General features: G+C 43.3%; 1 protein-coding gene across 1 annotated transcript in view; it reads left to right on the forward strand.

The window, feature by feature from the left end:
• Window positions 1-248: 248 nt before the first annotated feature.
• LOC107106507 (glioma pathogenesis-related protein 1-like) overlaps window positions 249-16214 on the forward strand; it is a 30468-nt gene continuing 14502 nt past the window's right edge. Inside the window, exons 1-3 of the mRNA XM_015406670.1 lie at window positions 249-470; window positions 8789-9034; window positions 14435-14547. Coding sequence (XP_015262156.1) covers window positions 291-470; window positions 8789-9034; window positions 14435-14547 — 539 coding nt within the window. The 5' untranslated portion in view covers window positions 249-290. The remainder of the gene's footprint in view (window positions 471-8788; window positions 9035-14434; window positions 14548-16214) is intronic.

Genomic DNA, 16214 nt, shown 5'->3' on the forward strand with positions numbered 1-16214 from the left:
TCCTACCAGGTTTGTCATTTTAGGTCTAGTAGTCCATTCACCAGTACTCATAAAGCAAACTCACAACAATACTATATATGGATTCCTCTAGCAACAGAAAAGTTAAAGAAACCACTTCCTGTCTTTGTTCTGCTAAATTCTGAATGCTGTGAAGCAACTTGTTCTCGTTACTGCAACATGAGTTTCATTATAAGCCCCACCTTTAGTGTTATACCATCTGAGAACCATGCACAAAGCAGACAGCATCATCTTCTTTGAAACAATAGTGAGAAACTGAATATTTGGGGGGGATGAAATGCAAATTGTTTTCTCAGCTTTGGCTGGTATTGGAGCTTTCTGTTTGCTGTTACACCCATGATCAGACTTCATTGCCTGGTATTGAAGATCAGCAGTTTATACAGGACTGTGTGAAAACTCACAATTATTTTCGGTCCAGGGTGAACCCCTCTGCCAGCAACATGCAGCATATGGTAAGAAAGTTTTCCTATCTTTGTACAAAGATTGATTTTTGCCCTCCTTACTTCCTTGAAAGACAGAAAATCTCAGAGACAAGCTTGTCCTTGTGACAGGAAAGTACTGGAGGCAGCTATTGTTGTAGTATGTATTTATTTGGAAATAAACAAGGTGAGGGGGGGGAACCCAGACAAAAACCAAAATGAACAATACTAGTCCTTAAAGCCAGTAAGCTGCAAAGCCTCTCTCAACTCTCTCCCCACCTCTGCAAACTCATATTGCTTCTCCTTCTCTTGTCATACACGTATTCACAGCCCACTGGTCTCCCTGACAGGCGGGCATGGTTTTCACATCTCAGTAATCTAGAGTATCCTCCATCCAAGAAAGACCATTAAATATGCATAGAATCATAGAATCGGAAGGGGACATACAGGCCATCTAGTCCAACCCCCTGCCCAATGCAGGACCAGCCTAAAGCATCTCTGACAAATATTTGTCCAGCCTTTTCTTGAAAGCTGTCAGAGAAGGGGAGCTAACCACCTCCCTAGGCAGCTGATTCCACCTCGTCCTATCCTTTGCTGCCAACTGGAACAGTTCCTTGCCCTCCTCCAAATGACAGCTTTTCAAATATTTAAAGAGAGCAATCATGTCCCCCCCCTCAATCTCCTCTTCTTCAAACTAAACATTCCCAAGGCCCTTAGCCTTTCCTTGTAGGGCTCAGTCTCCAGACCCCTGATCATCCTCATCGCTCTTTTCTGCACCCTCTTGATTTTGTCCACATCCTTTTTGAAGTGAGGCCTCCAGAATTGCACACAGTACTCCAGGTGCGGCCTGACCAAGGCAATATACAGAGGGACTATAACCTCCTGTGATTTCGATGCTATGGCCCTTTTAATACAACCCAAGACCAAATTTACCTTTTTTGGCCACTACATCACACTGACTGCTCATGTTTAGTTTACAGTCCACCTTTACCCCAAGATCTCTTTCGTATACACTACTCTCCAAAAACGTATCCCCCATCCAGTATTTGTGCTTGACATTTTTGTGGCCCAGATGTAATACTGTGCATTTATCTTTGTTGAATTTTGCAACTGCCCACTTGTTTGCAACTGCCCACTTCTCCAGAGTATTCAGGTCTTGTTGAATTTTAACTTTATCTTCTTGGGTGTTTGCTACTCCTCCCAATTTGGCATCATCAGCAAACTTATTGAGTAGCCCTTCTACTCCTTCATCCAGATCATTGATGAAAATATTGAAAAGTACTGGGCCCAAAACCGTGCCCTGTGGCACACCACTGGACACCTCCCCCCAATCTGATGAAACACCATTGACCACCACTCTTTGGGTGCGGTTCTCTAACCAGTTCCCTATCCACTGAACTGTCCTATAGTCCAGTCCACAGTCTTCCAGTTCGCCCATCAGAATGTCATGGGGAACCTTATCAAAAGCTTTACTGAAATCCAGGTAAATCACATAAGCACCTCAACAGAGTGCCCACGATACAGTAAGCTCGTCATAGGATCAAAGAAGGAAACCCGGTTGGTCTGACAAGATTTGATGGGGACAAAACTATGCTGACTTCCCCAGATCACTAAGTGGTCCTTCAGATGGTTACAGATCAATCCCTTTAAAATCTGCTCTAATATCTTCCCAGCAACAGAAGTCAGACTGACTGGCCTGTAGTTTCCCGGGTCATCCTTCTTCCCTTTCTTAAAGATTGGGATAACATTCACTCTTCTCCAGTCTTGTGGCACCTCCCCAGTTCTCCAGGAGGCCTTGAAGATGAAGGAACAGAGGCTCTGCAAGTTCATTAGACAGTTCTTTGAGCACTCTTGGGTGCACACCATCTGGCCCAGGGGATTTGTATTCATCCACTGCAGCCAGGTGTCACTCCACAACCTCCCTGTCAATGTCAACTGGACACTCAGGTGTCCTGTTATGTTCTATACCATCTCTAGATGGGCTCGAGTTCTTCTGGGAGAAAACAGAGGCAAAAAAGTAATTAAGCCTGTCTGCTTTTTCTTTGTCCTCACCAGAGTTTCCCTTTCTACTCCCAAAAGCGGTCCAATTGCCTCTTTTACCATCCTTCTTCCCTTTCTTAAAGATTGGGATAACATTCACTCTTCTCCAGTCTTGTGGCACCTCCCCAGTTCTCCAGGAGGCCTTGAAGATGATGGACAGAGGCTCTGCAAGTTCATTAGACAGTTCTTTGAGCACTCTTGGGTGCACACCATCTGGCCCAGGGGATTTGTGTTCATCCACTGCAGCCAGGTGCCACTCCACAACCTCCCTGTCAATGTCAACTGGACACTCAGGTGTCCTGTTATGTCCTATACCATCTCTAGATGGGCTCGAGTTCTTCTGGGAGAAAACAGAGGCAAAAAAGTAATTAAGCCTGTCTGCTTTTTCTTTGTCCTCACCAGAGTTTCCCTTTCTACTCCCAAAAGCGGTCCAATTGCCTCTTTTACCATGCGGTTGCTTCTCACATACCTGTAGAAGTTTTTCTTATTGTAGCGAGCCCCCCTGGCCAGACCCAACTCATACTGAGCTTTGGTTTCCCTGATGGCTGATCTGCAGTACCTAGTAACTCTCATATACTCCTCTTTAGAGGCCTGACCTTCCCTCCATTTCTCTCAATTTCCTTTTTCTCCCTTAGCTTATTCTGAAGGTCTCAGTTCATCCACATCAGTTTTTTGGAGCCCTTACCATGTTTCTGTCTTGCTGGAATAGTGAGGGCTTGAGCTTGCAAAAGCTCATGTTTGAGAAGAGCCCACCCTTCACTCTCTCCTTTCCCTTCCAGCACACTCCCCCACGAAATGACTCCCATCAAGCCTCTGAGTTTGTTGAAGTCAGCCCTATGAAAATCTAACCTACGAGTCTGGCTATGAACTTCCCTTTTTTTTTTGGCCTCCCGTAGGGGATTTTTTAATTGCATTTTCTATAAACTACAAAGAAACAACAAGGGAGGGGAATCTACAAACTACAGGAGAAAATAAGAAAACCACTAAAAACCCAAGAGATGGAGATCATACATTACTTAAAATACAACAGCATTTTTTTAACCATTACGTTTTTCTTTTCTTTTTCTTTTTTGGCGTTGAAAGTGATCAACAACAATTTATCGCTTATATTATCAATTCCAACAAATCTGACTATATGAAGAGCTATACAAGATCATAAAAAACCCCGCTAAGGCAGGCTTCAGAAAACATTAACACCTCATTTTTTTTTACTTTTTGTTCCCCAAGTGACAATCAGATTTATTTTTTTGGGGGGGGGGAACCACCCCCATCTTACAGTCTAGTCCTCATCAGTAAGTATACTTGTTGTCTCATCTTCTCTTCCTCTTTTACAGTCTTCTTCCTCATTATCTTCTTCCCTTGTTGATCCAAGTGTGTGCAGCAGACATTGGCCAGTCTTTAGGATAGAGTTAATTCTTCCCTTTTATCGCTTTAATCCATATGTCTTCTGAAAAATCTAACCACTCTTTCACTAGGCAGATTATCATTTTTATATTTTTATTTTTATAAATATATTTTGATATTTTTCGCTTTTAATCTGCAAACCGGTCCCTTAACAACATACAGTCCATTTTAGATTCTCCCCTTTATCCATTTGGAGTTAGATGCTGATTTTCGGTTGTTCTCTCTATCCTTTTGCAGATGTTTTTCGTTAGAACTGCTATACAACATAGTCCTAATTGAATATCGTTGTTCGCCAGCAGGGGGCGCCCATTTTCCATTGGAAGAGTCTATAATAGAGTCAGGTCACATGGCCTGGTCAGCTGAATTCCCACTTCCTGAAGAAGGCTTAGATTTCATTCTGGTTTCTTCAGCGCCATCTTTAAGGATGTTTTCTTCATTATAGGCCATTTATGCTTAAAGCTCCGCCCCCCCTTACAATGCTTCTGGTCCCTACTGTTTTTATCCTTTATCATGGCCAGCTTTGCATGGAACGCTCCCTTGATTTCTCCAATTTTCATGAAGAGATCTCTAGTCCTTCCCATTCTATTGTTTTCCTCTATTACTTTGCATTGTTCATTCAGGAAGGCCTCCTTATCTCTCCTTGCTGTTCTCTGGAAATCTGCATTCAGTTGGGTAAATCTTTCCTTTTCGCCTTTGCCTTTCGCTTTCCTTCTTTCCTCTGCTATTTGTAAAGCCTCATCAGAAAGCCACTTTGCTTTCTTGCATTTCTTTTTCTTTGGAGCCACTTTTTTTCTTGCATTTCTTTTTCTTTGGGATGCTGGTGATTGCTGCCTCCTGTACAATGTCACGAACCTCCGTCCATAGTTCTTCAGGCACTCTATCTATCAAATCTAGACCCTTGAATCTATTCTTCACCTCTACTGTATATTCATCAGGGATGCGATCTAGGTCAAACCTGAATGACCTAGTGGTTTTCCCAACTTTCTTCAGTTTAAGTCTGAATTTTGCAATGAGTAGCTCATGATCTGAACCACAGTCAGCTCCAGGTCTTGTGTTTACTGACTGGATAGAGCTTCTCCATCTTTGACTGCAAATTATATAGTCAATCTGATTTCGGTGTTGCCCATCTGGTGATGTCCATGTGTAGAGTCGCCTCTTAGGTTGTTGGAAAAGGGTGTTCGCTATGACCAGTGTGTTCTCTTGACAAAACTCTGTTAACCTTTGCCCTGCTTCATTTTGCTTTCCAAGGCCAAACTTGTCTGTTATTCCGGTTACCTTTTGACTTCCTACTTTAGCATTCCAGTCCCCTATGATGATGAGGACATCATTTTTTGGTGTTAGTTCTAGGAGGTGTTGTAGGTCTTCATAGAACCGGTCCACTTCAGCCTCTTCTGCATCAGTGGTTGGGGCATAGACTTGGATTACTGTGATGTTGAATGGTTTGTCTTGGAATTGGACCAATATCATTCTGTCATTTTTGAGATTGTATCCCAGTACTAACTTTTGCACACTCTTGTTGACTATAAAGGCCACACCATTTTTTCTACGAGATTCCTGGCCGCAGTAGTAGATATAATGGTCTTCTGAGTTAAATTCGCCCATTCCTGTCCACTTTAGTTCACTGATTCCTAAGATATCGATGTTCAGTCTTGCCATCTCATTTTTGACCACGTCAAGCTTATTTTGATTCATAGATCTTACATTCCAGGTTCCTATGCAGTATTGTTCTTTGCAGCATCGGACTTTCCTTTCACCATCAGACACATCCACAACTGAGCTTCCTTTCGGCTTTGGCCCACCCGCTTCACTCTTTCTGGGGTTACTTGTACTTGCCCTCTGCTCTTCCCCAGTAGCATATTGGACACCTTCCGACCTGAGGGGCTCATCTTCTGGCGTCATATCTTTTAGCCTTTTGATACTGTCCATGGGGTTTTCTTGGCAAAAATACTGGAGTGGGTTGCCATTTCCTTCTCCAGGGGATCACGCTTGGTCTGAGTTCTCTGCTGTGGCCTGTCCGTCTTGGGTGGCCCTCCACGGCATAGCCCACAGGCTCATCGAACCACGCAAGCCCCCTCACCATGACAAGCAGTGATCCATGAATGTGCTTTGGATTGGTTTAAATCATTCCTTACAGAGCAGACTCAAAGTGTTGCCATCAGAGACCAGCTATCATCAGAGTGGGATTTGTCCTGTTTGGGGTCTCTTGTTATTCAAATTCTATGTAAAACCCTTAGGGAAAATCATTTATAGTTTTGGTATTGGGGGATGCCATCAGTATGCTGATGATGACACCCAGCTCTATATCTTTTTTATCCAAATCTCCTGGGAATGGGGTAGATGTCTTGAGCTACTGCCTGATGGTGGCAGTTAAATAGCTAAGAGTGAACAAAATGAAACTGAACTCTGACAAGACAGAGAAAATGCTGGTTCAGAAGATAGAGTTCTTTTTTTAAAAAAAGGTTTTATTAGAGTTCTTTTTTTAAAAAAAGGTTTTATTGAAGTCATAATACAATCATCAAAGCTGTAACAAAGCAACAGAAATCTTTAAGGTAAATAATTCATAGCCACTGTAGGATATAAAAGTCAGCAGGTATTGTCTGTTAACATAAAGTATTCTGATAAGCCATTCTAGTAGGAGTAAGATACCATATAATAAATGAACAAGTACTCTAAATTGTGTTTAAGAATTGGTTAGCTAATTGATCAATTAATTGAAGCTCTGTTCAACAAGAGGAGTCCCAACAGAAAGTCAGAACAAAGGATGTGTTAGAAGTGACCCCATGAATTTGCAGAACTGGAGCCCAAGTAAGAACAAAGGGAAGACATAGTTCTTGAAGGGCATTGTACATCTGACTTTTGATGGGGTTTGGTGGATCCAACATTATTGCTGGAGAAGCAAATTAAGACCGCCACAAAACCCATTCTTCCAACTTAGTTTAGCCTGGAATATGGCCCTCTACCTTGACTTGGCTGATCTGGCCACTGGGATTCACACCATGGTAACACTAAGCCTAGACTATTGTTATGCACTCTATATAGCTGTCTCCTCAAAATCGACTCACAAACTCCAGATAGTGCAGAATGCCACAGCTCAGTTAATTTCAAGAACTAGGTGGTATATGCATATTACACCCATTCTGCAGTCATTTCATTGGCTGCCTATGTTACCAAGTTCAATTCAAGATACTTGCCATTGCATACAAAGCCCCACATTGGCCACCAGACCCTCACATCTGCAGGACTACCTCTCCTCCTACACCCCGCTATGACAGCTTCAGAACAGGCCCTTCTACATGTACCAGCCTAAGAACAAGCAGGATCAACAAAGGCCTGGACATGTGCATTCTCTGTAGAGGCCTCCACCCTGCAGAAAGGCCTGCCTGAGGAACTCAGGAAGATCACCACACTTTTGGCTTTCTGCAAACTATATACAGCAGAACTGTTAAGAAGGACATTTTTATAAGGAAATAGGGCTGCATTGTAACAGAATGATTCAGAAAAATGTTTCAATAGCGGGATGGGGCTCTAGACTATACTACTAATATGAATTATCTGTTGCTGTACATTTTTTTTCTTGCTCTCACTGCATTATATGCTACTTATGTAAAAGCATTTATTGCATTGTTTAACATGCTATGTTTAGAAATGTAGCGGGAATTCTGAGACAGACCACAGAGATTCAGGAAGGAGAGTCAACAGCTGTTTTATTATGCGCAGGCACAGCCCAAAGCACCAAGAGGCACCTTCAAACAGAGCTGTACACCGAATGAAGGTGGGACTCAAGCTTAAATAGATTTACAGAGTACAGAGGGGGAAAAATCATTTTTCCTGGTCATTTCTTAGCAGAAAAGATTATCAGGAAACATTGGTCGTGTGCTTGAGCATCCTGTTCTTTTCAAAACCACAAACATTCTTGGCAGATCACACGTCTAGCTTGTGGGAAAGCCAAGACCTTCCTGTTATCACCAGGTGCTAAATTTCTTGATAGCAGAAGTAAGCAAGGTTAGCAGTTCCTTAGTAATGGGCCCTAGCAACACCTAATATGGTCATGCAATCCTGTCTGCAAGCATCTATTTCTTTAGCTCGTTTTCCTATTTGCAAAAGCAATGCGTTTCCTTAATGGCCTTATAATGCTGCAAAATTGCTGTTAGATGCTTCAATACTTCTGGCTTGTTTTAGATTTCTGCAATCCTAGTCCTATTACATTGTTAATCAGTGTGGCAGAGTGTAGATATGCAGTAAAGTGGAGCACAAGCTGTTTAAAAAATAAAGTTGGTTTATTAAGAGAACAAACTTTGTAAGAAAGAGGAGAAAGAGAAGTTTGTCTAGGAGAGTTTAACTAGCTAGGAGAGAGTCAGTAACAAAGAGCAGAAGCAGGAAAAACCCTAATTGAGCCAATCAGGAGACAGGAAGGAGACTATTTGAAAATAGTAAGAAGTCCCTAATCTTACTATGCTAAGTAGTTGTCCCCTCTGCTGCCCCCTGCAGGATGTTCTTGTCATTTTCTTTATCTATGCACGATAGACCCCGCATATTCCAACGATCAGATGTCTCCAAATCCTGTTGATAGTTCTGATTTACATTACCTAATCTGCCTTGAGTCTCAGTAAGAAAGGTGAACTATAAATAACACAGGTAAAATAAATTAAAGTGGATTTTGTGGCTTACAATGAAAGCAGTTGCAAATGTTTTCAGGATATTAAACTTTGTACATTAGGGAAGAGATGACACAACAAAGAAGGCGTCAGAAAGAAACATGTTCTTGGTATACATCTTCTGTTAGTGGTTGTATTTTATATTATCCCTTCACACCTGTATTGCATGTTTTCTGTGGCAATCTGGTACTGAGGTAATTTGAAAAGATCATAAATAATAAACAATATCAATTTGTCTTTTTAATTCTGCAGACCTGGGACCCTGCATTGGCAAAGACAGCCAAAGCATGGGCAAAGAAGTGCCACTTTGATCACAATATCTATCTCAAAACTCCAGGGAAGGTTCACCCTAAGTTTACTCCCGTTGGAGAAAACATCTGGACTGGCTCACTGTCTCTGTTCTCTGTAAAAGCAGCAGTGCAAAACTGGTATGATGAAGTCAATTATTACAACTTTGGGAGCAGAGCATGTACTAAAACTTGCGGTCATTATACACAGGTGATCTCTTCACTCTTCTTTTTTCACCAGAAATTATGAACTAAATTCAGCTAATGTGGAACAAAGGCATGTTAGTCCTTTCATCACAAAGTTGGGGATCAAGAGCACTTAACACTGCAGCATTTCTGAGGCTAAAACGGAATTAACTTGATCGGTAATCTAGGTAGAAACCCACTGTCAAATCCATGTGAGATCAGGGTGTGTTCATAATAAATTAATACCCTTTAGAAAAGCTTTTTAAATTGTAGAATCACACTATGCCAGGAAATTTTTTGTCTAGTGCTAAAAATAGCCATGTTTAAATTGGCCATGAAATTGCTCATCAAGTGTGCATGCTCTGTACAAATGAGGCAAGCAGAGGATGTTTTCTCTTTCCCACACAGCTTCTTCATTTTATATGCATGTGTGTACATTAAAAAAAAACAGTTTTTGATACAGAAGGTAAATGGAGCTGAAGGAGGGATCTTTTAGTCTTAGCTCAAGACGTTAAAACAATGGTTTATTTTAGCTATAGCTCATGTGAAATAGAGTTGCCAGGTCTTACCTGGCTGCCCGGGGGGGGGGGAGTGTTCCTGGTCCTTCTCCGGGGCTTCTGGTAAACACAGCGTTTTTATTGAGTGATAGAGCGTCCCCCACACAACTGGCCCTGCTGGATACATTGGCGGGGACAGGGGGCTTTGGGGGTGGAGTTCCCCTGCCAGCTAGATTGGGGCCGGCAGATCTGGGGGCCCAAAAGTGGGCAAACTCCTGCCTCCATTAGGGGAATGGCAGCCCTAGTCTGAAAGCAGCATTTGGCTCATAGACAATAACAAGCCCCCCCCCCCCGCAAAACCTACAGGTGGGAATCCCATCTCAGCCCCATTGAGTTGCTCATCTTGGACCTTGGCCACAGTGGTGGTAGTATCTTGGAGGCACTCCAAGCCCAGAGTGGCTCCTGGTGTCTATTGCCACCACAGCCAGGCCCCAAGCAGCTCCCGCTGTCCACCACGGCAGCCAAGCCAGGAGCAGCTCCTGACATGTGCCACTGCAACCAAGTCCCGAGCAGCTCCCAGTGTGCACGAACACCACAGCAGGGCTCTGAGCAGCTCCCAATGTGAGCTGCGGCTGGGCATCTGCCACCGCAGCTGACCCTGAAGCAGCTCCCAATATGTTTCAGTCTTGCGGGTGGGTCTGGAGTGTCTCCCAGCATCCACTGTTGGACTCTGCCACAGCTGTCTATCACTGCTGCAGAAGCAAAATAAGTGTGTTGTCTATGCATGCACAGACAATGCTTTTTAATTTTTTTAAAAAAATTGGGGTGATTTGGGGGAAAATTTAAACATCTGAGTCCCCGAAGTTTTCTGAAAAATCTGTTTGGCATCCATGTGGCCCTGATCCGTAGATTTAGCTATCCACAGATGGGGGCCACACGTCACTAATCTATATATCTAATACCGAAGACGCCCCCTGCGTGCGGATACTTATTTCCGCACATCGGGGGCACCTGGGGGGGAGGGAGATGTTTGTGCACACTTGGGGCAGTTCCCAGTGTGCACAAAAATCTGAAACCTGTAAAAAAATATCAGGGGGATACTTAAATCCCCCAAAAGTGACAGAGCATCCCCTGCGCATGTGCAGGGAACGCTCTGCACCCGGCCTCGCCGCCTCGCTTCGGAGTGGGGGGGAGGTCGAGCCGGGGGGGAGTGGAGGAGACAGGGGAACCGGCGGGATGGGGGGACTTACCTCCTCCTGCTGCTTCCTCCTCTTCCTCATAGGTGTGGAGCTCCCCCCCCCCCGTGAGTATCACGGGTCCCGCCCCTTGTAGTATATAGTTTCACCTCCTGGAATACCTTGATAAATGCTGATAGATGAAGATGGGTAGCTGTGTTAGTCTGTCTGTAGCAGTGGAAAAGAGTCCAGTAGCACCTTAAATACTAACAAAGTTTGTGGTAGGGTATGAGTTTTCGTGAGTCACTGAAGAAGAGAGCAGTGACTCATGAAAGTGCATACCCTAACACAAATTTTGCTAGTCTTCAAGGTGCTAATGGACTCTTTTCTGCTGAAAAATGCTGGTTTTGTTGACTTTGCTCTTTCCAAAAAATTTCCCTTGCCTTTCTCACAGAAAGTCACTGGTATCCAAACCTGCTTCATGGTGAGGGCAGCCCAGTGGGAAAAGATGGGAACAAACCATAATGTCTGTCACATGAAACCATAGTTAAAATTAACTCTTGTTAATCAATGAAATTCTAATCATGGTTTCAGATCCTGACTTGGCATAAGACCTGTTCAAGTTACATTGAATACACATACAACCTGTGTACAGTGTACATTTGATTTAACTCTCTGTGTATTAAATAATTTTGTATGCTGCCTCTCGGCTTGAGACTGCTCACAATAAAACAAAATGAAGCATAAGAACATAAGAGACGCCAATGTTGGATCAGGCCAAAGGCCCATCCAGTCCAACACTCTGTCACACAGTAGCCAAAAATACCAGGTGCCATCAGGAGGTCCACCAGTGGGGCCAGGACATTAGAAGCCCTCCCACTGTTGACCCCCCCAAGCACCAAGAAGACAGAGCATCACTTGCCCCAGAGTCCCTATCTGTACCTTGTGGCTAATAGCCACTGATGGACCTCTGCTCCATATGCTTATCTAATTCCCTTTTGGAGCCGTCCATGCTTGTAGCCGCCACCACTTCCTGTGGCAGTGAATTCCATGTGTTAATCACTCTTTGGGTGGAGAAGTACTTTCTTTTATCCGTTCTAACCCGACCACTCAGCAATTTCATTGAGTGCCCACGAGTTCTTGTATTGTGAGAAAGGGAGAAAAGTACCTCTTTCTCTACCTGCTCTATCCAATGCATAATCCCACACAATCATAACAATAAAAATTAATAAAACAATCCAAATCAATATAACAAAAAACACACTGATAAAAACTACCACTAAAAGACAAGGCATAAAAGCACATGAAGCAACAGACCAGTCTAAAATGATATTAATAAAACAATCCTCAGGCTAGCAGACTATAAAACAACTAAAAAGATGAGCCTGGGTAAAAAGCATTTTTGTTTTTTTGCCTGGTACTCAAAAGAAAGGAGACTAGGCACCAGGCAAGGCTCAAGAGATAGGATGTTACAAAGGCAAGGTGCCAGCACTGCAAAAGCCTGCCTTTAGTCACAATCCATCTTACCTCTGCACGAACGGCACAGAAGCAAGGCTTGAGAGGACAATTTCAGTTGGCAGGCTGGACACTATGGAAGGAGGCAGCCCTTCAAGTATCCTGGCCTCAACCATTTAGGGCCTTAAAGGTGAGAACCAGTGCTTTGAATTCTGCCCAGAAACCAACTGGCAGCCAGTGCAGATCTTTCAACACTGGTGTGATATGATCCCCATATCCAGCCCCAACAATAACCTAGTTGCCACATTCTGGACCAACTGAAGTTTCTGAGCAGTTTTCAAAGGCATCCCCATGTTTAATGCATTACACTACTGTAACCTGGATTTGATTAGAGCATGAATAACTGTATTTAGATCATGCTTTTCAAAGATGGGACATAGCTGGTGTTATCAGCCAAAGTTGACAAAAAGTACTATGTGTTGGAAAAACTGGCAAAAATACTTAGATATTCAGAATTTGCAATGGATCTTTGCTTCACTGGAGAAAAGGCATTTTTTTGTGTAAAAATCTTTATTTCTAAAGGGAAGGGTACACATGGAAAAGCTACAAAATAACAGAGTCACCTAAGACTACATGTATTAAGCCTAAGCCATCCCTGACTGTGGACCTTGAACTGGGTGAGCTTGCTCCCCAAGAACAATAGCTGACCAGGATCCTGGTATTGGCCTATAGATAAGCAGTGTAATGTAAATAACCTATCCTTGGGAGAGTGTGTGTGCGGGGTGTGGTGTTTGCATGCTTTATAAGCAGGGCTCAAGCCTTGCTGGGTGTTCTTGTTGTGTTCCTGAAATCACTAAATAAACTAGGGCTGATCACTGTAATGCATCCAGAACCCAGTATTTAACAACATGTTTACACTTTGACCACACAGTCTACAACAACTGCAATGGAGATTCTTCTTCTTCTTGACCCCTAGAAGGAAATAACCTGAATGCATTAACCAATGATTATGAGTATACAGACTTAGATTTCGCAGGCTTTGTTTTCATTGGCTCTGAGCCAGGTTTCCCTTCCAGGTCAGTCTAAACAATAGCACACAATGTAAACAGATTAACCCTATAATGACTGAATTAGACCTTGCAACACACACATATTTCTAACATTATGTGCAAAAGAGAAGACCTGAGCCTCCAACCGTAGGCCAGGATGAGTCAGCAGCACTAACTTGCTCTTCAGGGGCAGTGCAACCCACTCCAGTTCAGGCTGACTATTCAGTCATTGAGCACCTTTGTCACTGACCAACAGTACCTCTGAAGTGAGGTTCAGTTTACTGGCCCTCATCTGTCCTTTTCCAGATATTTGTTCAGGACTTCCACATACTCACATATCTCAGCTATCTAGAGCTGGGTGTCATTCACATATTGGTGGCACTACAGTACAAGTACCCCAGTGTTGTGTACTAGCACATGTGGTCGGGCCGCCACGTGGTGCGACCAACTAGCGAAGCTTCGCTACCAGAGACAATAGAGCCCTAGGATCCTAAAACCCGCCAACCGACGAGTAGGGATTCTACAGGGGACCTATAAGGTTGGAACTCTTGTATATAGCCTATCACGGGTGTGGGTGTGTCATGGGTGTGGTTGTGAATGGACATATAAGCAGCCTGCGAGCTAGCAATTGTATCTCCTATTTTCTGAAATCACTAAGTAAAATATGTGTTGAAAATCACTCTGTGATGCGTCAGTCTCAGTACTTTTCGCCCAGGAAATCTCACACAGTTTCATCTAGATGTTAAATAACATGGACAATAAGATATACTCCTGCAGGGCTCCATAGTCACGGGGATAAGCTGCAGTCTCCCAGTACCACCTTCTGGAATTTGGTAGCCAAAATAAGTGAAGCAGTGCCCCCCCCCCATCCCATCCCAGCCAGGTCAGTCTCTCCAGTTGCACTGGGTGTTAGCAATTTTATCTCCATACTGTATTTCAAAACAGTGGCCTACATTCAGATGATCACACTAACTGTAGTTAGTTTAATTTATCCATGGTTTCCCTTGGCATGTGAACTGAGCCCAAAAAGGCAAAAGAACAGAAGCTGGTTTGCCCCATACAAAATAGCATAACTTATAAACATATGGATTAGAACTATTAATATGGTCATAGGGGATTTGCTATAACGCACATGAAAAACGATAGCTTGGACTAAACGTACTGTAGCTTCACTGTAGCAGTGTACATCTTGAACTGATGGAATCCTGCTAAAATGGAATGTGATTTATTTATTTATTGTCTTTCTCAGGTTGTTTGGGCAACTAGTTACAAAGTTGGCTGCGCTGTTCAGTTCTGCAAGAGAGTTTCGGGTTTTGAAAGTCTCTCCAATGGAGCACATTTTGTGTGCAACTACGGACCAGCGTATATAGTTTTTCTAATATTTGTTATCGTATTAACAATGATGATGATATATTAAGTTATAGTAACAATTATTCCCCCCCCCCCATATAACTAATATAAGTAAAGGAAGCCATACCCATATCTCATTGACTTGAAACTTCTGTAGTCTATATGCCGTGTTAGTCCCAAATGCTTCAGAATAGTGCAGTTGATACCTCTTTTCAGACTTGTTACCTAGCCCACACTTTCCATAGCTGTGAGGGGAGGGGTGTGGCCCAGGAGAAGAGCCTCTGCTTTACATTTTAGAAGGTGCTTGGTTCAATCCATGGCATCTCCAGTTAAAAGGACCAGACAATAGGTGATGTGAAAAACCTCTGCTTGAGACCCTGGAGAGCCATGGTGAGTCTGAGTAGATAATACTGACCTTGGTGGACCAATGGTCTGATTCAGTATGAGGCAGATTCATGCGCATTCACTTCTTGCGTTTCGTTACAATGCAATCCTATGCATGTTTACTCCTGGGTAAGTTTTGCTAGTCTTGCAGCACTTGTCTTTAAGGTGTCACAAAACTGTTGGCTGTTGCTGCAAAAGATTAACAGGCCTCTAGAATTTGCTCCCAGTTGGAATAAGAGAACACTAGAATCTTTGGGGATATTTGCAATGTTTGTTTCATCCACAGGTGGTTCACAAAGAGAAAGGTAAATATAAAAATCCATGTAATACCCTTTATGAAGTCCAACAAACCAGTGAGAAAGCTTTTGAATTCTTCAGAGTTCTTCATCAGGCTTTAAGGGGGGAAGGTGGTAGTCTGCAGGGAAGGTATTAGGCCATCTAGGCTACATGGGTAGAAGATAGTAAAAAATGACACAGCTTCCATTGTGAATGTCAAAAAGTGGTTAATTAAATGTCTCTCTAATACTAATTGAAACACACAGTTTCTTTAAAAAGCTAAGGAACCAGATCTGCTATTCCTACATCCCTAGAAATAGGAAGTTTCCACACAGTGTGATTGCTCTGTTGCTAGTGCAGTTGCCAACAGTGTTCCCTCTAAGCTGAGCTAGTGTGAGCTAGCTCACAGTTTTTTAGCCTCCGGCTCACACATTTTTGTCTTAGCCCAGGAAGGACGGCTCCAGAGCAAACTAATGTATGCAGTAGCCAAATCGCTCACTCACAACTCTAATGCCAGTAGCTCACAAAGTAGATTTTTTGCTTATAAGACTCCACAGCTTAGAAGGAACATTGGTTGTCAGTACAGCACAGTAGTAACGGAGTTTCCCATTGCCACCACAGTTGGAATGAAGAGATGGACACCAATATGGATTCAACAAGGGCCACTTTATTAACTATTTATAATCAAACAACTGGTGAGGGGCTACTAAATTGCGCAAAGGAATATGACAGGTGTCAAACTCCTGACCATTTTCACTTCCTCCTGGGCGATGCACCTTCCCCGATCTCAAGCCACCCCATGTAGCTCTTGACCAGCGGCCTGGCATATTAGAAGAACCCCTGGCCCACCACCCCAGAAGCCAAAAGGCCTGCTAAGATAGGCTGGGCCAGATTGCTCTAAGGAAGATCACCCCTTCCCGACCTTGAGTCGCAAAGGCCCGAAAGCCGTTCTTGGAGGACCCTTTAATTCCTTGTAACAAATGCCCAGGTGCTCACCATTTTCAACTTCCTGATCGCGC

Source organism: Gekko japonicus, unplaced genomic scaffold (genome assembly GCF_001447785.1).
Source record: "Gekko japonicus isolate JY-2015 unplaced genomic scaffold, Gekko_japonicus_V1.1 scaffold188, whole genome shotgun sequence".
NCBI classification, from domain to species: domain Eukaryota; kingdom Metazoa; phylum Chordata; class Lepidosauria; order Squamata; family Gekkonidae; genus Gekko; species Gekko japonicus.